General features: G+C 43.9%; 2 protein-coding genes across 3 annotated transcripts; one reads left to right on the top strand and one right to left on the bottom strand.

The window, feature by feature from the left end:
* Window positions 1-8,205: 8,205 nt before the first annotated feature.
* Window positions 8,206-11,477, bottom strand: wnt1 (wingless-type MMTV integration site family, member 1). Of its 2 annotated transcripts, none has more exons than XM_061676188.1 (5): window positions 11,319-11,477; window positions 11,133-11,239; window positions 9,418-9,671; window positions 8,782-9,047; window positions 8,206-8,697 (listed from the first exon to the last, which is right to left on the bottom strand). In XM_061676188.1, exons 2-5 carry the CDS (start codon window positions 11,231-11,233, stop codon window positions 8,206-8,208), a joined length of 1,113 nt encoding a protein of 370 aa, XP_061532172.1. In that variant the 5' UTR covers window positions 11,234-11,239; window positions 11,319-11,477. The 2 variants fall into 2 exon arrangements, with proteins under 2 accessions (XP_061532172.1, XP_061532268.1); XM_061676284.1 differs by having other exon boundaries at window positions 11,133-11,282; window positions 11,365-11,477.
* A 3,045-nt stretch (window positions 11,478-14,522) lies between these two features.
* Window positions 14,523-21,684, top strand: wnt10b (wingless-type MMTV integration site family, member 10b). Its single transcript, XM_061676055.1, has 5 exons — window positions 14,523-14,596; window positions 15,033-15,295; window positions 17,950-18,143; window positions 18,222-18,389; window positions 21,184-21,684. Exons 1-5 carry the CDS (start codon window positions 14,523-14,525, stop codon window positions 21,682-21,684), a joined length of 1,200 nt encoding a protein of 399 aa, XP_061532039.1.
* The last annotated feature ends 1,654 nt before the right edge of the window (window positions 21,685-23,338 follow it).

Genomic DNA, 23,338 nt, shown 5'->3' with positions numbered 1-23,338 from the left:
ACCAAAAAAAACAGTCACTGAGCAGTAAAGGGTTGCTCGTTATCTGGTAATGCCGGTACATTTTTAGAATTTTTTATTTTATTTATTTATTTTTTGACAATTGTGCAAAAAGATGCAGATGCATATATATATATATATATATATATATATATATTATCAAGGTCAGGCAATTGAGAAGAGATTCTCATTTGCAAGGCTGACCTGGCAGCAGACAGCAGATTAAAACAAAGCAAAATAAAAATAAATACAAATACTTAGTCAGCAAACTGTACAGCATGACATAGTTACTTCTTAATACATGGCATTACACCGCGGCACATGATGATATCAAATTTCAAAATGGTAAAAAGGTCTATGTAGCGTCACATGATCAGCGAGTTGCGTTCCACAGGTATGGTTGCTGGGTGGAAACGTCTCAAGATTGTTGGGGGATAAAAGGCAAAGACACCCGGCAACAGTTGCAGGAACTATGTGGGAGAATTTTTTTTGGTATGTTCTTCATGTTACAATTTTCCACGTTTATAATGTGTAGTGCCAGTCTTTGACCACTAGATGACAATCGAGTCAAGTTTACGCAGCACATCGTATGCAACAGCTCCTTTCTCATCTGAGAGCGGTTTCCATCCATCTATCCATTTTCCGTGCCGCTTATCCTCACTAGGGTCGCCGGCGTGCTATCTTTCGTTTTCTTATATATACATATATATATATATATATATATATATATATTTGAGGGTTAGGTTATATATGCAAAAAAAAACTGGAAAACTATCAAAACGACATGGTCCTATAGTTTTGCTAACATTTGCAAACTGTCTAATAAAAAGCTAAATTAATAAATATGAATTAATCATACATATAGAAAACAAGAGCAAACACTTCTCTTAAATGCGGCCATAGATGGGGAATATCTTGCTGGTAATAGCATCAGCTGGGAAGCTAATGGAAAGGCTATTCACAGTCCACTTACATTCAAAATGGATTTTAGATTTACAATTGTTTGTTCACTGAATCAATGAAAACGGTGGGAATTTCGGAACTTTGAAACAATGGAATGAAATTGGAAAATGTCCTCTGGCACTGATCATCTCTCATCATTGGGATTCACTGGATTGATTGGGATTCACTGGTTTATACTGTAGTTCATACACAAAACATTTTGCAATTGGTATGAAGTTTTAGTGGGGGATTGGCATTCCATTTAAGAATCCATTAAGAATGATCTAATGGTTTTAATCTGAAATTTTACATCATATTATATTATATTTATTATATGTCTTATTTTGGTGGCACGGTGGACGACTGGTTAGCACATCTGCCTCACAGTTCTGAGGACCTGGATTCAAATCCAGCCTCGCCTGTGTAGAGTTTGCATGTTCTCCCTATGCCTGTGTGGGTTTTCTCCGGGTACTGCTTTTTCTTCCCACATCCCAAAAACTTGCATGGTAAGTTAATTGAAGACTCTAAATTGCCGGTAGGAGACAATGTGAGTGTGAATTGTTGTTTTTTTATATGTACCCTGCGATTGGCTGGCGACCAGTTCAGGGTGTACCCCGCCTCTCGCCCGAAGATAGCTGGCATTGGCTCCAGAACGCCCGCGACCCTAGTGAGGATAAGCGGTATGGGTGATGAATGAATGAATATATTTTATTTTTATAAGTTTGATCCCCGTCCCTCCCAGTTCCCAAATTCCATTTGCACCCCTGCAAGACAATCATGCTTGTCCGATAGTCGGTGGTACACCAACATCAAGGCTATATCATCCTACACAATATTTCTTGCTCGAAATGTAAATAACATTTGTTTACTGAATTAAACTGTGTTGTGAGTCCAACTAATCCCCTCTAAGGAGGTCTTGTCTTCACCGCAGTGCATAACATTCAAATTCCCCAAATTAACACATTCAAGCATTTGTGGCCTCAACAATCTGTATTAAACCAAGATGAAAATTCAGAGGCCAGACCAGAGTGAACTTTTTTGTTTTATTTTTCTAAGGGTGCAACGTGTATTGAAACACAGCTGGCAGAGATTGTAGCATCTCTGTGGCTCTGGAACCCATTAGCGATAAAAGGCTGTGTGTGTCTTTTACACGCAGACAAGAGCGGGTGGGAGCAAGCAGTGTAACGCTTGACAATGTGACACCAGGAAAATATGCGTGTTTTAGCGAAGGGGAGAATGCAAGACTGGCGCGATTGTGTTATGCAAGCCATTCCCGGCATGCGTGCACTTGGGAAGATGTGTGGCTCCTGCGGTTGCCTGTCCCCTCTGTCACTGCATGGCCTTAAAGAGGACTTGCCAGCAGAAATGTCTTCTTTACTGACTTTGGATGCCAGATTGGGTGGATAATGGATGGGACTCACTGCTGGAGGAAGCATGCGTGCAGCCACATGCAAGCACACACAAACATGCGTGGCTTGGCTATTTGTGGTCAAGGAGGCCCATGTTGTCGATGTGGTACATGGCGCACACGCACTAAGACACACACGGAAAGTGATGTCACACCAAGTTGACTTCATTTATGTCATCTAGATATCATCCATCCATCCTTTCTATATGTCTGTCATTTATCTATCTAGCTATCGATACAGTATATCAACAATCTATCATCCGTCTGTCCATCCTATATCCTTCCATCCACTCATTCATCCATCCGCCTCTCTGTCCATACATCTATCCATTCATCCATCCATGCAGCCACTCATTCATTATCTAGATCAGGGACGGGCAACTGCAGCCCGTGGGCAAAATCTGCATAAAATGCTAATTATCGGCCGATCCGATCAGATGGGTGCAAAGTCTATTGCAGGAGTGTTGCATTGGGAGAAGAGGTGCATTACGTGTGAACGTGCGAGTGCAGTTGTTCATCTGCTCGTGACACAGGAATGTGTCATAGTTCCTGCAAGCCACTTGGCTCCTAAAGTGCAGCAAATAAACATTCCTCCATGCTGTGTCAGTGCTGAACCCTTGCCACTCCTCCTGTAAAACACAGCTCCTAATTAAAACCAAAAAATATTTTCGTTCCCTGTACTGTTGAGCAGATTAGAGACCATGGCTTGGTGCTGTGTGTCGACTCAAAGATGGCATGTTGCGGTCCTGGCCATGTGAACAACATAGGCCAGCTACAAGTCAAATGATGGAGATTGCGAAACAATACAGGTTGATTCCCTCCCACCTTCACTCCACAGCCTGTTCTCTACCTCACGCCACAGTGGCACTGAGCCTGACCACAGATATCATACGGATTGCTCAGTGTGCTTGAGTGCTCCATCCACATCCCGAGTTTGATTCACTTAGTACAGAAACCCTCAGAACGGATATGTTGCGGTTCGACACTGGGCTACATCCCTCCTCAAACACAATCTTCGTCCTTGTCGCTTGGCCCGCCACACTTGGAACGGTTGCAACCAAATTGACGTGTGTGTGGAATCCTTGTAGCTGGAGCACAATGCCCCGTGAGTGGCGACGCTCCCTCTCTTGTGTGGTCGCTTGTGGCAGGTCGCCGGATGATGAAGTGATGGAGATGTTAGGAAGCCACGGCCATTGTGATGATGCGTGGTTCTCACTCTGGAACTGCCATCTGTCCAAAAGGTCAGTTGCTAGGGGACCATTCTCCTGCACGGGGTCTGCCTTGCAGCTGCCGCCTGCACACGCACGCACGCACACGCACGCACGCACGTACACACACACACACACACACCAAGTATGTGTGCAAACATTGAGTTTTTGGTCAAAATAAATTAAATTCAAATAAATCATCCATCCATCCATCATGTGTACTTCTCTCAACTCCTTACTACAGTTGTGGGTATGCTGGAGCCTATCCCAGCTGAGTTTGGGCGAGAGGTGAGGTACACACTGATCTGTGCGTCAGTCAATCGCAGCGGCATATACAAACCCCAATTCTAATGAAGTTGGGATGCTGGGTAAAACATAAATAAAAACAGAAGACAATGAATTGCAAATCCTTTTCAACCTATATTCATTTGAATACACTACAAAGACAAGATATTTAATGTTCAAACTGATGAATGTTATTGTTTTTTTTTGTTGCAAATAGTCTCTCCTTTTGAATGTGATGGCTGCAACATGTTCGACAAACGCTGGAACAGGAGCAAGAAAATACTGGGAAATTTGAGGAATGCTCAAAAAACACTTACCGGTACCTTTTTGAATGTTCCACAGGTGATCAGGTTAATTAGAAACACGTGACTCTCATGATTGGGTCTCAAAGGAGTATCCCCGAAAGGCGAAGTTGTTCATAAACAAGGATGTTGAGAGGTTAACCACTTTATGAACAACTGTATAAGCAAATAGTCCAACAGTTTAAGAACAACGTTTCTCAAACTATAATTGGGATAACTCAGGAACACTTCAGAAAACCATTGTCAGTTAACACAGTTTGTCGCAATATCTACAAAAGCAAGTTACAACTCTACCATGCAAAGTGAAAGCCATACTGTGTATCAACAAGACCCAGAAACGCCGCCTGGTTCTATGGGCCCGAGCACCTCTGGTAAGGACTGATGCAAAGTGGAAAAGTTTGCTATGATCTAATGAGTCCACATTTAAAATTTTGGGAAATCATGGACTTTGTGACAATCTGGACTGTCATTAGCAAAACGTTGAAAGGCTAGCATCTATGATGGTATGGGGATGTGTTAGTGTCCATGGCATGGGTAACTTGCACATCTGTGAAGGCACCATTTATGGTGAAAGGTACATACAGGTTTTGGAGAAACACATGCTGCCATCCAAGTAAAGCGTTTTTCAATTTCAGTCTTCAATTAACCCACCACGCATGTTTTTGGAATGTGGGAGGAAAGTGGAGTACGCAGAGAAAACCCACGCGGGCATGGAGAGAATATGCAAACGCCACACAGGAAGGCCGTAGCCTGGATTTGAACCCACAATCTCTGAACTGTGAGGCGGATGTGTTTTATCTATCTATTATTTATATACTGTATCTATCCATCCACCTATCCACCCAACCTTTGATTTATCCATCCGTCCATCCATCCATTTATCTTTTTTCTCATTTAATGGCTCCAGACAATTCCCCCATGAATACTTGGGCGTTGAGTGTTTCAATCACAACACTACCATCGTTAATTGGACCAGTTCCTATACGTTCTGCCCACACTTCCCTTCACATCTACGGTGTGTGGCGAGCAGCCGACTGTTCAGTGTGGCAACCCAAATCAAATTCGGAATGATCTCAATTAAGCCGCTCCATCCAAAAGGCAAACAGTCTTCTTTGATTCAGGGAGAAATTTTAATGTGAAACTGCTGTGCTGTATCATCAGCTGTGATTTAACTTCTCAAGTCTGAATCATAAACACCTATAGATATAAAAATGTCACACTCAGTGGATGGGACTCTGTCATCTCCTGGTAATACTGTCCCACTTATTTTCATGGTTGATTACAAACCAAAAGCATCAATTTTGGGAAAATGTCTTCATTTGTTTTCCCTCCTCGCACTCTCAGTTCCCCTCTGGTCGTCCAGTGACAGTTCTGTTGTTTTGGACGCTGGCCTTCTCACCACGACTGCCTGCTCGCCGCCTGGCAGGCCCGTGTGTCAAAGGTGGCTGCAGTAGAACAGACTGTGGGAACAGCCGGTTAGCCTCCGCTGGTCCCCTGCTCCCCAACCAGAGGGCCAGCCATCAATCCAGCTCTCCCCCTGACTCTGTATACATACTGCAGCACAAACACACAAATGCCCAACCACACACACACGCACACACACACACCTACACACACGCACAAAAAAGACAACAACGCTCACACCATCTCTCAATAATCCTCGGAAGCAATTTCATCTCGACTCGGGTGGCGGCCCATTGTCGCCAGTCCCTTCAATCTTTCCTTATTAACTCTCGCTTTGTCCCACATCCGAGCTTCTGGACTCATCTCTTCTACATTCCGATCGGAGCTGCTCCCAGCACTCCCAGGCAACCTCCATTCGCTAATCCCACCGCCTCCCCCACCCCGAGGAACTCTCACTGGTTTTTTTTCCCTAAACCTGCCGATCACCTACTTACACACTAAGGTAGGGGCATTAACTTCATTGGTTTTCTGAAGGCTGGAGTGTAAAGGCGGGGTGGGTGAAGTAGGAGGCGGCCACAAAGTGACTCCAGCCCAGACAATTAGAACAATGAGCCGGGCCTGTAGGGTGCTAACTCGCTGCGTCACGCCTGGACGGTGGGGTATTTTGTCAGTTTAATGAATTGTCCATCAGTCCAGGGCCACATCGCAGGCTGCGCACGGAGAGGCCAGCAGGGACCCAGACACTAAGTCGGTATTTATTACACTGCCTTTGTCACTAATTGAGCTAATTATCACTGACTCCTCAGCACTCCCACAGGCATCGCCCCAGTGCCACCCCTCCTTCCCCACGCACCCTCCTCCACTCTCTCACTCTCCAACTGCCCCACCTCACTCTCATGCTTGCCATTTGAACTCTGCCTTCTCCCTTCTTTCTTAAATCCCCCCCCCCCCCCCCCCGGCCCATCTTTTGTTTCCACCTTGAGCATCAAAGATTTATACAAGTAGGAGAACTAAATATCTCATATCTATTTTGTTTGCTGCTCCCACCTGTTGAGATACATCCACTCAATTTATGCTGCTTATTCACAAAACAACCACTTGTTCATCTGTGGCCCGGCTGCGCATTCGCTGCCCTGGTGACATAGCCTCTACTATGCATGGTGACCCTGTAGCTTCTCCCTAACTGTGAAGGAGAAAGTACTGCACTTTCCAAAGTCATGAGGTTAATCGCCTTGCCAAGGGTTGGCGGGAACTGTTGCTTTGCACCGTCATTATTATTTTGATTTCTGCCTGAAAATGAAGCAAAAAATATGAATTTCAATGCCGTGCGGTATGTGGTTAAGGTATATGTGGCTGTATAAGCTGGGCGTTGTTCAGTGGAAAGCACAGATGCAAGGATGTTTTGTGAGCTTTGCTGCTGCTAATAGGATTAAGATGAGGACACCCAGGGACAGATTTATATGCTCACTTGGTTGAAGCTTAACAAAACAAAACAAAAACACCAAAACATAATATAGACACATTTCAGACTTAATTGAAAAATATAGACTTTATTGTTCTATCATACAATACAAAAACTGCCACCTACATCACTTGTATTCCCTAAGGAGCATCAATTCTTCCATCTTACTATCTCAGTATTAAAAACCCTTACAATAAATATTTTTATATTTACACTGATAAAAACACGCGTGTATTCAGTGCATGGCAAAACACAGCAAGTGGTACTCTTATGTTCCTTGTAAAAGTTCTACAACTACATTACTCCAGAAGGTAATCATAACATTACAAAACAGGGACAGTGAAATTAATGACATTTTCTTCAGCATTAACAGGTGCATACATCATTCAGCAATGAATTCATTATAAATATATTCATATATTTTGTTATTTACAGCATTTTGGTTCTCTTAGCTGATGCACAGTATGATGTTGGTTTAATCCTTCAAAATAGAACACCTAGTATTCTCAGTCGTTGTGGTTTTAATCTGCTCCGTTTCAATTTACTGTCTATTTGGAAATCAGTTTAAAAATGGTGAGATTTTGCAGTCACATTTATTTTCATTTCTTCAGCTCGGTCCAATTACATTCTTTAGTAGCGTTGTAACCATCAAACATTCGAATAACTTTGCCTCCATAAGTTTCTGTTTTCCAAGGCACCTACCAGTCCCAATCATTCAGCATTCCGAGCATGTTGCGCTGTTCAGATCAGGGTTGAGGTGTAGCTGCTGCTCTAAATGAAACCTAAATGAAGTAGGGGAATTTTAAGTTGGGCTCCAACCAGGAGGCCATGATTGAAATGAAAAAAGTGAAACATTTGCAAAAGAAATAACACTTATCACAACCCTTTACGAGTTCATGAAAACATGTGAAGCACTGTCGGGGTTTTGACTGATTTACTATACATCCCCATGCTTTTATCTGAAAACGTCTGAGCATTAAAAGTAAGGAGCAAGCACATATGTTCCTTTTATACCCTGTTTGTACATTTGTGCTTTTGTTCATTGATTGAATTTTTGGGGTGATAAAGTTCCCTGTCAGTTTACCCCCAGCAACCACCTGTATACAGTATTTGTGACTTTCTCTGCCAGCTATTTCATTTCTAACAAATTGTGCTTCTCACAGGCCTAATAACTAATCATCCCTCCTGCCCCCATGATCATAGACACTGGTGTATCGTTCGAGTACTGGTGCAGTTCAGGCAGCTGACGTGACAGCACCAGTGGAACGTGCAGTTGCATCGCTCCGTGAAACTCTCGGCTCGGGTCTTAAACCCCCGTCCGCAGCAGAGCAGCTCGCAGCCATCCAGGCCTGGAGAAGAGCTGTTGCAAGTTCTACCCGAAGTTCCCAAAGTGCCAGTTTTACCATTGTAAGAGCAGAAGTTTGGCGATTTCTCAAAATAGACCAGATCCATGGCAGAGGGTGGTTTGTGAGCCGGGTTTTCCGGTTCCAGGTGGCGAGGGTCTGCTCGGTGTGATGCGCGATTGCTGCCCTTGTTGGCGTAAACGACTCGGGATGCACCGTCAAAGCGGTCCTTGAGGAAGTCTCCCACAGCACGAAAGCTTGGGAGGCGCATCCAACACGTCCGAACAGTGCAGGAGCCTGACATCCCGTGACACTTGCACTCCTGACGCATCTCGGAGGACACCGTCTGCAACGAGAGGACACCAAAGTCACAATTGGCAGGGACCCCCACCACAAAAATAACTTTGCCCATTTCTGCGTGGAGCCCTACCATTCTGCCGGCCTCGTTATTGTGCAGGTTGGTGAGGTAGCGCAGATCTCGGCCTCTCTCACTGGAGTCCACAAATTCACGGCTGAACATCCTGCCGAAGTCCACGTTGTCACTGCACCCCCCCCAGTGCCAGTCTGGCCCCCCGGGACCTCTGCGCCGATAATCGCACGTGCACGATTCAATGGCCCCTTCTGAACAGGAGCGAGCAACCGCATGAGTCACCCCCGCGCTGGTGATAGCGAACACAAAGGCTGTCTCTCTGCAACCTGAAGGAAACAACAGCAAGACTTTGCATCAGAATCCAGGTTTAATGAATTCATTGATGCCCTAGTTGACTTTAGGCACACTGCACAGATCACCTGTCAATCATCGACTAAATATAGGACATAAAGAGAAAAAAAAAAACACTTGGAAAACACACAAACTCGACACAGAAAGGCCTGAATTGAGATTCAAACCCAGAAACCTCGCTGTGAGACAACAGTGCTACCCAATGGTCACCGTGCTCCCATCCAAATCCCTTTCATCAGTGAAATATTTCATGAAAAGGCAATTCTAATATGAACAAGGGATTCTGTTTCATCCTCCTCAAACTCTTCCAAAGATCCCCCAGAGAGACAGAGAAGAGAGACTTACCACGGTTGACAATTTTGCCAAATATTGCCGGGTTGTGGGTGGTCGGGCAGTTCCAGCGGCGGTTACGGAACTGCCACTTGCATTCTTTTATGGCTGTGTGAAGTCCAGCCGTGATGGCGTGCAAGATGCCAGGATTCTGCCTAATCAGTCGACGCTGCCGACGACTCAGTAGGGCCAGGCTCGGGTCCAAGACCAACTGCACATTTTTGGAGTTGGTGAGAAGGTTGGATGAGGAGGCCACGTTGACAATGCCCCTAGCGAAGGGATAAGGACAAGTCAAATCAAGAACCAGACTGGCCATCCTTCGGGGGGAATGAAGTAATAAACAGCGCACGTGATGTATCATGAAACAGCATTAATTAATATCCTTGTAGCAGGTAAAGTGACCGTGTCCCCAATGAATATTTCCAAGGATGCTTAAGCCCACTTCGGTGACTTGCAGTCTCTCTGTTGCAACCTGCTGATGACACTCTAAGCTCAGTGGCCACTTGCCTCTGACCTCCTGTTTGATCAATTGATAGGCGTCGTCTTGGTCTCAAGACGTCAAAAATGTGAGCAGCAAGACGAAGATGACTTTTTAAATACCAATTCAAACTGAACCAGGACATGTTTTTTTTTGGGTCCATTCGTGGATCAAACAACTGTTGTGAATTTTGCTCTTCAGGTCCTTGTGGAGAACAGCAGGGTGTCAAGGCCTGGAGTCCCAATACTTTACCTCAGATAATACTTAAGATTTGCATGCTCTGTGGAATTGGAAAATGTGCACTATACTCTCATGTACTGCCATAAATTCTAAATATTAATGTTAGTGACTCAATATTTTATATTCACACAATATTCTTAGTGTAATACATATACATATACACATACATATACATAAAATACATTTTATTCATGGTTTGCCTTTTTATTTTGAGTCACTTACATCATTACAGGGTCATTCTTTTTTTTCAGTTTAAATAATGAGTTGCAAACTTTCATCCAGACCAGCTGAGAGCACAGCCTGAATAGCATTATTTTAAAAAACAAAAGAAAAAAAGTATTGTTTTGAAGCCTCATATGTTTCTGGAATGTCAGCTGTCATTTTATTGATTCTAGGACCTTTGTTTTTGTGCATAAAAAAAGCAAGGACACATCCAAAATGGTTTAAATCTGTTGTCCAAAAACTGCACAAACCACAATTAATAGACATTTAAACAAGCACATAAAAATTTCACTGCAAAGAAAACTGAAACTTAACCTCAAACAATGTAATGTGTCTATCGTGTCCAAATGTTGTGTATTTTCAGACAGACGGGCGTTTATTTGATTAGCCTGGATGACAAGTCTTGTGGGATTCTATTCGACAATTAAATAAATTTCCATTCGATTTATTCATCCTTTGACAATTTTTTGAACGTCAAAATGTGAGGGAGGAATGGCAATATTAGTATATGAATGCAATTAAGCTCGAGCGTCAATAAATTCAGTGAACATTAAAGTTCAGAGATCACTCCCATAGATGAGTTTGGAAACAGACATGCTCGTGCGGTTGAATTTGGTGGTCGGTGCCAAAACGAACACATTACTTGGAACGCGCAATCAAACTGTTGCACGCTACAGCTCTGGGTCTTCCCCTGCTCAGACCACCGTTACATTTTTATTTATTTAATTTTTTTTTTTTTTTTTTTTTTTTTAAATCTCCACGCACAGAGCTATGGGGTACTTGCACTCACCACCACCGGCCACTGTTGTTGACGGCCCCGGTGCCGGAGAGCGACGACACCAGCAGGATGCACGCGGCTTTCACGCCCAGCAGAAGCGCCAAACTCCTCATTGCGCCCTCGCTCACCTTTGGAAAATTGCACTTGAAAATGAGTTCGTCACTTGAACACTTTGCATACAAGAATGCAACATTAAACAGATCTTGTCGTTCTGGTTGCACACTCACCAGTTTAATGAATGGACTTGATTGCGCGAGAGGATGTCGACAGGTTGCAGGATGATGTTGAAAAGTCCTGCACGCATGCGAGGAGGATGCTGCACTCCTCCTCACTGTGTCCCTCTGAGTGATGCTCTGCGCGGTGCGTGGAACGCGTGGGACAGTCCCGCAGGCTTGATCCCCTCGGCGGTGACAGCAGATAGGCAACACATTCTTCTCTTATTGAGTGCTACGAGGGGGAATAAAAAAGGGATTTGCTGCTCACATCTCCCTCTGTGTTTTTTCTCTCTCTTCCTCGAAGCCTATTCAATAGGATTGGAGGGAGGGATAGTTAATGCTCTTCATAGGGCGCACAATGAATAAGGAAACACAACTGTGCAGAAAAGACAGATGAGGAGGGGGCTGGTGGGGTGGGGAGGGGGGCAATCCGTTGAGTTGCGCATCTCATTTGCGGAATCTCACGGGCGTCATCCAATCCACGCTGGAATATTTTGCCTTCTGTTCCACGAGGACTTGCAAGAAACGGTGATGTTCTGCTGCAGATGCTGCTCCGGTTCTCCCGAGCTTCTGTCACTGAACATGCAGTCATTCAGCGCAATGTGAGCCTTGGGAGAAAAAGAAATGCCCCTTTAAACCCGAGTGGTTGGATTCGTCAACTCCCTTACCGCATCGTCTCCTCGCTGAAACATTTATAGACGCTCTCTCTCTCTCCCTCGCTCTCGTTTTGGGCCGGTTTTACTCTAATTCCCCCAACCCTGCATTGTGTGATTCTGTTGCAAAGGATTTTTGCGCGCGTGCAACCTGCTTGCGCGTTGAACTTTCTTCCCCGACTGCAATCACGTTTGAAATAAATAAAGAGGGGCAAGTCATTCCAACATCTGGCCAGCAGACCGCCCTCGATGCATTTCTTCAGTCATGTCCATGTCCCCAAATTTCTTCATATAGGGCGCGTGCATGTGTGCGCGTGTGTGTGTGAGAGAGAGACACTTATCTGCCAATTTGCATACTTCCATATTAGTGCTGCAGCGGTAGCATAATCTCTGCGATGACAGTAAAAGGGAAGTGGGCTTTTGTAAAGAGGCTTTGACGACAGCCAGCCTACATTTATAGCGCGGTCCTATATATGAAGGTGCCCAAACGGGGCTTCCTGAAGCAGTCATGCGACACCGAGCAGATTAGCTCCAATCCGGATAAAGGGGGGGGAGCCTTTTATATACAAATCAACTTCAAATCACTTTTTAAGCCACTTAGATATACACGCCAAGGCAGAATGCTAATGCACTTTTCATTGCTGCAGCTTAGGGAATGGAAGGAGATTAGATGAATTGGTGTCACTTGCAAGCCGTGTTCTTGGGGTGGTGGTGGTGGGGGTGTTAACTTAATGTTATGAAAGTTGTGCATTCCCAGCGTCAACCCTGCCCCCCCCCCCCCTCCCCACTCTAGATTCGCATAGAACTTGAATATGTGCGTCGTGATTGAGAAACGTTTGCTTAGTTTAAAGCGCTCTCACCCTCGTCACCACTCAGGCCAACTGGCTCGTTACATAGACACCTGTTCGTTTTTAAATCGGCATAAAACGCATTTAAAGCCCATTAAATCCGTGCATTCAGTCAGATTTGAATGAATCGCTAATGCCTGCGCCGAACTACATTATTCCCCTAATGTATGCATTCTGTGAGATAAAGACTTTGGGATGACAAAGTGAAGTTGTCGCTCTGATGGAGGTGCTTGGAGGTGGTGGTGGTGGTGGTGGTGGTAAGGGGTGGGGGGTATTGTCTGTGAGGAGCCGCCTGCCTGCTGCTGTTGCCTCCCTCGTACAGTGACAGCTTCCCCCACCATCCCTCCCCTTCTCCTTAATTCCACATCCATCAATGGCTCTTCTTCACTCTTTCACGGACATAGTATATCCACATCCATTGTTGCAGGGTGTTTTAGTGTTATAGATTTTAATTACTTTGGAAGCGGTGCTCGTGCGTAAGAGTGGGGGGAAACCGTAACGCACGGACGCATCATCATCATCGCACTGTGAGAAAAGAAAAGATGGGATGACTAAAACTGCTGATCAAGTTTTAGTAATGGAAGTTAACATATGCTTTAAAATGTTGCTTTTTATTGCAACCCATGAAGTTTTGCTCAACTGTAATTCAAAATGAGAAACTGCGAAACCTTACTCCAAGTAATGCAAATGACCGTAAATGGTATACTTTACGAAAGGCTCTGTTTCCCGCGGCACCAAGACGTTTTCAAAATGCAACAATAAACTGAAATGTGAAAAAAATGCGACATCAAAATTCAAATTAAATTCCAATACAATTTTAAAAAAATGGAGCGTGCCGTAACCGTTGAGAACTGACACAAGCTGCTGTGTATAATGCATGTTAATGTTTTACTTTGTCATATTTCAAAATACAAACGATTGAAAGACTTTGAGCAGGGGTTAAAACATATTATTCCTTCATATCCTAAAATGTAAGTTGGACTGAATGGAGCTGTTGTTTTCCTGGTCAGTAAATTGTTTTATTTTGATATCTATAGTCACCCTGCGCCACCGACCGAGAAATGCAAGCTGGACTGACATAAATGATTGTGCTCGGGGCCAATAATACCAATTTGAACCCCTATTGTTCCTTTTCACGCAAACACAACTTGAACTTATTCAAGCTATTGGGTCTGACATTTCTATTTTACAGCTCATAATTTTCATTTTTTTCCCCTCCCCATGTTGTTCCGTTCAGTACAGTGGTAAGCGTTTCATATCCAAAAATGCAAGTTGGACAGTCTGAAATTGTTGTGTTGGCGACAGGATTCTTATTTATTTATTTTTACCCACTTGGATCCGGAGTACTGTGAGTGTTGTCTCATGCCTCCAAAATGTTCTTTTACAGAGCATGTTCTGACATAATAATCTGACAATCTAACTTCAATAGTGGCCAATATTTTGGAAACAGCAGCCTGTGGGGCCTCCTCTTCACCCCCCCCCCCCCCCAACGCAACCTTCCTCCTCCTCTTCTTCTTAGGCGTCCTCCTGCTCCAGTGTGCTTCAGCTCCTCTTCTCTCTGCCTTCGCGTTCCTGTCGTTTGGCGCCGCTGCATTGATAATAAATCACCGTCTCCTAAAACAATCAATTGTCTTTATAAACACGGGACAACTTCATCAGTGATTTAATGTCACGGCGCGACAGAAAATGGAACTACCAAACAAACTCCGCTTGGATCGGTGCCCGATTTTGGCGGCCGCAATATTACTACCTGCGATAACGTAAGTGCACTTGAGAGCTATTCTACACGCCCTATGCAAATTAGATCAAAGCTGTCGTCTTGCAGACACATTTACAGATTTTTCAGTGCAATATGACGTTCCAAAATGTTTCAAGTTTTTGATTGCCTTTGCCTTTCAGTTTCATTTTCAATTATTAACGCCACACACATTTTTGTGTGAACTATCTATCTATCTATCTATCTATCTATCTATCTATCTATCTATCTATCTATCTATCTATCTATCTATCTATCTATCTATCTATCTATCTATCTATCTATCTATCTATCTATCTATCTATCTAATCTATGACATAAAAAACTTGGTGGAGAATGATTTTATACATTTCTGAATATATTCTTAGACGCCGCATTATCACCTCACACGGTGGATTTGCACATTCACGGGATACAGTATGTGCCTGTGTGCCTTGCAGGGTGCTGTGTAATGACATCCTCAGCCTGAAGGTGGCAGGAGATCCGGTGCTAACCCCGAACTCCGTGTGCCTGCGCCTGGCCGGCCTCAGTAAGCGCCAGATGAGGATGTGCGTGCGTCGACCCGACGTGACGGCCTCCGCTCTGCAGGGCATCCAGGTGGCCATCCACGAGTGTCAGCACCAGCTGCGGGACCAGCGGTGGAACTGCTCGTCTTTGGAGACACTCGGCAAGCTGCTGCACCATAGCAACATCCTAAACAGAGGTGAGAGACTCAAAAAGTACCATACTTAAAAATAATAATCATTTTAAAAAATCGCTTCCCATGGTGGTCCGGAATCAGATTGAGAATCTGGATCTTTTATTATTTTAATAAATAATAATAATAATCATATTTATTATTTTCTTACAATATGCAGAGATGAAAAAATTGGGAATATATTTTGATTTGTAGCTTCCGAATTATGACAAGTTGATCCACTTTTTTTTTTTACCATGATCAGAATCCAGCTCTGAAATGGATTGACAGTGAACGCCCGTTTATTGCAAGCAGTAGCGTACAGAGCGGGGAGACCGAGGGGGTAGTTGCCCCAGGCATCTAATTTGATGTGTGTGTGTGTGGAGGGGAGAGGGGGGGGGGGGGTGTCAAAATAGGTTTGTTACTTTTTTCAACCTCTGCAAATGAAGAAAGCACAAAATAGAAGACATCAGTACTTCTACCTTTACCATTCTTTTTTTTTTTAAGACAAATATTTATACTTCAACCAAAGTACAGAGTGTGAGTACTTTTTCCACCTCTGTTAGGGGATACAAAAATACTGTACTAACAATTTGCTTTTTTATCGATCAGAGTAGTGGGCACTGCAAGCACCCGTCGGTGGGAGCACATTAGTACAGTGGACACAGGCTGCATTCTTAACCAATCTCCCATGGCAGCCCAATATAAAAATGAGAGTAGAGGTTGTTTTGTGCATATTTATACAGTGGTACCGAGCGATATGAGATGAATGAATTAATTAATTTTTCACTCTTTGTTATATTGCAGCCATTTGTTAAAATAATTTAAGTTAATTTTTTTCGTCATTATCTCAGTTTTTCTTGAATAAATCTGCAAAAATTTAAACAATTAAGTTTTTTTCCCCTGTCAATATGGGGTACTCTGTGTACATTAATGAGGGAAAAAAAATAACTTAAATGATTTTAGAAAGTGGCTGCAATATAAAAAAGAGTGAACATTTTCAGGGGGTCTGAATACTTTCCGTACCCACTGTATATCAATTCATCTTTCTCCATTGAAAGGAATGGAAATGCCATTAATCTGTTCCAGTCTCCCCCCCAAAAAACATTTTTAAATTGAGAAAATAGCACTCTATAATATTGTACTTTATATAGGAAAAAACAATTCAATTGAATGTAAAGAATCAAATTAAATTCATTAATTTCAGCTCTTGCTGGAGTGTGTCACTTGGCCAAAGCAGCAGGCATGAAGACACAAGCGAAAAAGAGTTTCTCAAATATTATAAGGGACTCAGTAAGCTGCAATAAAATGAGTCGTTTTTTTGCAGAGGATAACTAATATATGCTGTGAGTATTGTTTCATTGTCTCTCTACCTGTGTTGTTGCACCTTTGTGTCCATAACACAAGCCACATAGATACTATTTGTTAGCTCGTCTATGGCATTTCCCCTTATGTGTTAGCATTAAGCTAGCAGACTTTAAGGCCAAGTTATGTGGTTGTTTTAAACTCACAATGTGTAAGCACCTTTCCTCTTCCTCACTCCAGAGGCTGCATAAGTTCAACGGCGTGTGAAGGTGAAACATCCTATTGCACGTTTTGATTCACTTAATGACAAGCCGATGACGGCTGAATTTGTGCTAACAGTGCAGGACACACCTGGCCCAGAATGATCATCTATGCTTACCGACGCTCACTGACTGTCCTACGGCCGTAATGTGTCCCGACCACATTACGCCGATATGGAAATGTCAGCTCAGTATATTATACTAATTGTCGAAAAATATTGATGCCAGCGGACGCTCTTTCACCTGCGAGGAGCTTTTCTGCTTCAAACATGCTGTTGGTGTATTGGAATTCTTTAATACATCAACAACTACTCGTCATAATGGCGCAATGGTGAGTCATATATTGAATAATTGGTTTGAATTTGCTTCTATGTCTAAGTGGCTTGCTCAGTCTGTTGGGCAAGGTTGGCACAGGCACAACTCCTTTTTTTTAATCGATGGCCCGCCAAACATGCTTCAAACATGGACCTCCAAATATCTGATAAAATTACTTTATTGGATTTATTTCATACAGAATAAACCCCCCCCCCCCCCCCCCCCCACAAATGCTCTCTTTCAAAGTTAATGTGTTAGATGGAGCAGCGCAACAACCTCAGCGGTGCGCACGTCCCACTAGCGACAACACCACGTATCGCTACGTAAGGTGTGTTCATATTTAAAGTGCTATGTTTTTCAAATAGGTTATCTATGCCATTCACATGTCTCAGGAAAACTCCCTTCCCCATAATTGACAGCCAGCCTCAGACGTCAATGAGTCACGCTTGTTTGGTGGTTGTATACAAACCCAGGTTATGCATGTTGGGTGTATCATAAATCTGGACGGGAGATTGTGTGTAGATAAAAGCCAGGCATGTAAACAAAAAAAGAGTTAGGCGTCTGGAAGAATATGGCGCTATCTGCCAAACTGCTTCTTGTTGTGAAGTGAGTTCAGTTGAGTTCATTACTTAATTGATTGGGACTTGTTTCTCAAATTTCTCAAAGTCAAAGCAGAAAAACAACAGCCCGTGTCTTGAAAAAGTCATAATTCGGGTCAATCGTATCATATCTCAAGGCACCACAGTTGTTGCCTTGTGATTGGCCATGTCTTACGTTGTGAACTGTATCTGTTTCCATAAGGTTTTCGTGAGAGTGCCTTTTCGCTGGCCTTGTTAGCGGCGGGTGTGGCGCACTCTGTGGCCTCGGCCTGCAGCATGGGGAAGCTGGGGAGGTGTGGCTGTGGGGACAAGCGTCGCCAGGACGATGACAAGCTCCGATTGAAGCTCACACAGCTGCAACTGCAGACGCTGAAGAAGGGTGGCCTGGGAATCAATGTGGGCTCGCTACCTGCAGGTCAGCGTGGCGACCTACCCGCCGCACTACACTCTGCCCACTTCTCTGCTCGGTTCAAGCCTTTTCCGGATGAGCTGAGCTCCATGCAGGAGACTTGGGAGTGGAGGGGCTGCAACCACGACTTGCGTTTTGGGGAGCGTTTTTCCAGGGAGTGGCTCGACTCGCGGGGATCTCCAAGAGACATCCACGCTCGTATGAGGATACATAACAACCGAGTGGGACGACAGGTGGGTGGGACGACAGGTGAGCACACAATGTTCTTAATGTAGGTTTGGTCTTTAGATCAGAATCAGAATCATCTTTATTTGCCAAGTATGTCAAAAACACACCAGGAATTTGTCTCCGGTAGTTGGAGCCGCTCTAGTAGGATAACAGTCAACTGACAGAGAATATCTTTGAGACATAAAGACATTGGGGGGGAAAAAAACCAAAAACAGTCACTGAGCAATAAAAGGTTGCTAGTAATGTGGTAATGCCAGCACTTTTTTTTTTTTTTTTTTTTTTTTGACAATTGTGCAAAAAGAGGCAGAGTCCTCTAGCAATTGGAGCAGTTTGAATGACTAATACAACAATAGTCCGGTGCAATGACCATTGTGCAAAGGGCTACCGAGACTTCAAGAAATCGATGCGGTTTAAAGTGACTAGTAGTGCGATAATCTGGGACAATGTCGATTGTGCAAAAGTTGCAGAGGCTACTCAGACACATGAGTGGCCAGTATGGACAAACGTTTTGAGGCACACATTCTAATTAGTTCATTAATCACTCAAGGCTAGGTGGAGTGGTTCACATAGCAGATTTGCTGTCAAGGCATTAATTCCCCATTTACGACCACCCTATGATTGACTAGCTTCAGACCAGGGTATAATCAGTCCGTTTTTGGTGGGCCAATGGTAGTGTCGAGGTTCACAAAGCTGATGGCTCAATTTTCACTCAATGTGCCAATGACCAGTCCAAAATAAAGTCCACTGCTTGCCCGAAGTCATCAGGGATATGCTTAAGCATCTGCTATGACCCTGAACATGATACGCTGTATTGAACATGGATGGATGGCTAAGGTTTCACGATATAGTTATACCAGGAGGCCTCATGACATTTTGGGTACACTTCCAACTGTGTCGGAAAACATTTTAGAAGGCACTTTTCTAATACAGCAAGACAGTGACCCAGTGCAAGGTCCATAAGTGAATGGCTGGAGTGTTTTGGTGTGGACAATGATGACATTCTGGACCTCAATACCAACAAACACCTTTGAGCTGAACTAAAACGGATTCTGATTCAAGCTCCTGCATCCAAAATGCTCTCTTGAATGAACAATCAAGAATTCGAACAAATAGAAAGTTTTCCCAGATGAGTGGAAGCTGATATACATGCTGATTTCATTAGCTGGAAAATAGTACAGTCGTACAGAGACTTACAGAGAATACAGAGAATTTACTCCTTTCTGTGATCAAGCTCTTGTCCTCACTAGGATCACGGGTGTGCTGGTGCCTATCCCAGACAACTTTGGGTGAGAGGTAGGGTACACCCTGAACTGGTCGCCAGCCAATCGCAGGGCACACAACAACAAACAGCCATTCACACTCACATTCACACCTTAGGACAATTTTGATTCTTCAGTTAACCTACCATGCATGTTTTTGGAATGTGGGAGGAAACCGGAGTACTCGAAGAAAATCCACGCAGGCACTGTGAGAACATGCCAACATTACACAGGAAAGCCAATGCCCGGATTAAAACCCACGACCTCAGAACTTTGAGGCGGGTGTGCTAAACAGTTAATTCATATCAGCTACATTCTCCCCATTGAATTAAAAAGCCATTCATCTGTTCCAGCTGCCCCAAAAAATAAATTATTTTTGCAATGGTTTTAAATAATAAAAAAACTGCATCGTAAAATCTATAAAGCATAATAAAAGGGGAATGTAAAAAAATGGTTTATAAAGTGTCACAGACACAAACTGTACTACATTCTTTTGTTGATGTGTGCCTTTAAAGGGCGTGGCCTAGGGAATGACATCAGCAGCTGCAGTCATTCAGGCTGACTGTTTGTCAGGGTTAGTTCATTCAAAGCGTCTGCTCCATGGTCAGTGCGAGTGTTTTCATTTTATATTTCTGTGTTTGACTCTTTTCCCACGCCATCAAAATTCAATTTTTTCCACTGTTTTATGCATAACATCTGTGGGGTTGTGAGTCACCAACTGTCATTTCCCCTCACATTCCCTATTAGTTGGCGAACAATCCAACGCTTTGGGAATTCTGCTTCACAATAGTAGTAAGAACCCACATCAAATCATCCAAATGCGAGGTCGCTATGAACGCTTGGGCGCTGAGGAAGAGCAAAGCTGTTTTCCATATTTAAATTTACAATAACAGCAATCCAATCAGAGCAAAGCTTAGTTACATGTCAAATATTCATGAGAAATCTGGCCGTTTTAGCTACCAGACGAAAAAGACCAACTAAAATAGTTTGAATAAGGGTATTCTGGGCATTTTCAAACAAAATGGTCTTGCAAAAGGATATATTATTTAAAAAGAAATGGATGGTATGGGGCGGCACGGTGGCCGACTGGTTAGAGCGTCAGCCTCACAGTTCTGAGGAGCGGGGTTCAATTCCCGATCCCGCCTGTGTGGAGTTTGCATGTTCTCCCCGTGCCTGTGTGGGTTTTCTCCGGGCACTCCGGTTTCCTCCCACATCCCAAAAACATGCATTAATTGGGAACTCTAAATTGCCCGTAGGTGTGAATGTGAGTGCGAATGCTGTTTGTTTGTATGTGCCCTGCGATTGGCTGGCAACCAGTTCAGGGTGTACCCCGCCTCCTGCCCGAAGATAGCTGGGATAGGCTCCAACACGCCCGCGACCCTAGTGAGGAGAAGCGGCTCAGAAAATGGATGGATGGATGGTATGGGACGGGGTTTCTCAATACAAATGCATATCTATGAACTGTTTTCATTATGAAGGGATAACACTATGTTTCTGATCTGCTATCATTATTCATCATTTTTCATCTTTCCACCCACAGATAGTAGCTGACAATATGAAGAGGAGGTGCAAGTGTCACGGCACGTCGGGGAGCTGCCAGTTCAAGACCTGTTGGCACGTGTCACCAGAGTTCCGGCTCGTGGGTTCAATACTGAAGGAAAAATTCCTGTCGGCCATCTTGGTCAACTCCCAGAACAAGAACAATGGGGTTTTCAATCCCCGAACAGGGAACGACGGCCGCAGGAGGACGAGAAACCTGAACAGAGGTCGCCGTCGCAGCCTGTCCAGAGAGTTGGTGTACTTCGAGAAGTCCCCTGACTTTTGTGAGCGAGATGTGGCTGTAGACTCTTTGGGCACGCACGGCCGCATCTGCAACAAAACGAGCCACGGCACGGACAGTTGCGGCTCGCTGTGCTGCGGCCGAGGACATAACATACTGAAACAGACCCACAGCCAGCGCTGCAACTGCAGGTTTCACTGGTGCTGCTATGTTCTGTGTGAGGAGTGTCGCGTCACAGAATGGGTCAGCATGTGCAAGTAGATCCCCTTCCATCCCATCCCAATTTTCTTGACGTATAGACAGTGTACTTTATCCTCTGCTGTAGGTCACGCAATTGGTTGTGCTTCTTGTGTAACACTATACCGAACAATTCAGGAGATCCTCATCATCTGGTGTCTATTTACCTTTTGTAGCTGCCAGTATTGTCACAAGGCCAAGTCAGAGATTGAAGAGGGGACTCATGTCAAGATGTGCTTAGATGCTCTCCTCTCTCCTGCTGCCTCATCTCATTGATGTATTTTAATCCATCCATTTTCTACACCGCTTATCCCCACTAGGGTTGTGGATATGCTGGAGACTATCCCAGCTAACTGCAGGCAGGAGGCGGGGTACACCCTGAACTGGTTGCCAGACAATTGCAGGGCACATACAGTATAAACAAACAACCATTCGCACTCACATTCATAACTACGGACAATTTAGACTCTTCAATTAACATTACATTAACATTAATGCATGTTTTGGGGATGTGGCAGGAAACTGCAGTACCCAGAGAAAACCCATGCAGGCACGGGGAGAACATGCAAACTCCACACAGACGAGACCGGATTTGAACCCGGGCCCTCAGAACTGTGAGGCAGATGTGGTAACCAGTCGTCTACCGTGCCGCCCTGCACGTATATTTGTGAATCTATTTTTATTAATAATAATATTATTAATCCATTGGCTGAGGGCTCATTGCTAGAAAACATTGATTGAAATTGATCTCTCCTAATGCTCTTAAACTTTGCTACATTATTTGTATATATTGTATTGTATAAAAAAAATTTCATAAAACAAGTTAGATATCAGTTTGCTTTCTTACAGCTATAAATGAGTACATGCAGGACATTGTAGCTGGTATACTTCCAAACAGAGATTGGAAAGGTGACGCATCAGTTTTGAATGAATTCCATAATAGAGCAATTGCTTCATTGCAGATGTTTCTTGTGACAACAATGCTGATGTCAAGTCTGTGACTCTGCTGAGAAATATTGATTGAGCTCTTGTTACTCTGCACTTGTGAGATGGTCCCACTTTAGTCCCACTTTAGTATTGAGCTGCAGGCGTGAGCATGTGCGCCTGCAGCTGCGTGAACGAGAGAGAAAGCTCTGCAGCAGGGATCTTGGAGACCTTTTTTTATAGCCATACTGTGAGAGGGGCTTTTAATGACTGCTAGATATTGGTGACTGAAGTATAACTTTTACTGTTACTGGAGAGAAGCACTAGGAAAGCAGAGAAAAGTCTACTGGATCAGAGGAGATAATCTATCCAGAGTTCATAAACTCACTGAAACGTTCTCCTGAGAGGCCGTAACCTATGGTGACGCACCATATGAGCAAACACATGCATGCATTGATGGATTGGATGTAGGTATTGGCAATATCCATCCATCCATTTTCTGTACTGCTTATCCTAATCAAGATTATCGTGACCTGGAACCCAACACAGCTGATTTTAGGAGAAAAACCTGGAATGGTTGCCATATAGACAAACAACCATTCACAGTCAGTCACATTCCCACCTATGGACAATTTAGAGTCTTCAATTAACATAGTTAACATATATGTTTTGGGGGAATGCTGGAGGAAGTCGGAGCACCCAGAAAAGAACCCAGGCGAGTACAAGGAGAACATGCAAACTCCACATGAGGGGG

This window comes from Phycodurus eques, chromosome 1, assembly GCF_024500275.1.
Source record: "Phycodurus eques isolate BA_2022a chromosome 1, UOR_Pequ_1.1, whole genome shotgun sequence".
NCBI lineage: Eukaryota > Metazoa > Chordata > Actinopteri > Syngnathiformes > Syngnathidae > Phycodurus > Phycodurus eques.
This window is presented reverse-complemented; position numbering and strand designations above follow the sequence as displayed.

What these genes read in the sequence shown, in the direction of transcription:
- wnt1 (XM_061676188.1), bottom strand. Translation starts at nt 11,233, where the DNA reads ATGAGGAGTTTGGCGCTTCTGCTGGGCGTGAAAGCCGCGTGCATCCTG. An exon ending in AACAACAGTGGCCGGTGGTG is followed by an intron (nt 9,672 to 11,132) that starts GTGAGTGCAAGT and finishes TCCCTTCGCTAG; the next exon opens with GGGCATTGTCAACGTGGCCT. An exon ending in ATAACGAGGCCGGCAGAATG is followed by an intron (nt 8,698 to 8,781) that starts GTAGGGCTCCAC and finishes CTCTCGTTGCAG; the next exon opens with ACGGTGTCCTCCGAGATGCG.
- wnt10b (XM_061676055.1), top strand. Translation starts at nt 14,523, where the DNA reads ATGGAACTACCAAACAAACTCCGCTTGGATCGGTGCCCGATTTTGGCG. An exon ending in AGGGTGGCCTGGGAATCAAT is followed by an intron (nt 18,144 to 18,221) that starts GTGGGCTCGCTA and finishes GCTCGGTTCAAG; the next exon opens with CCTTTTCCGGATGAGCTGAG. An exon ending in ACAACCGAGTGGGACGACAG is followed by an intron (nt 18,390 to 21,183) that starts GTGGGTGGGACG and finishes TTCCACCCACAG; the next exon opens with ATAGTAGCTGACAATATGAA.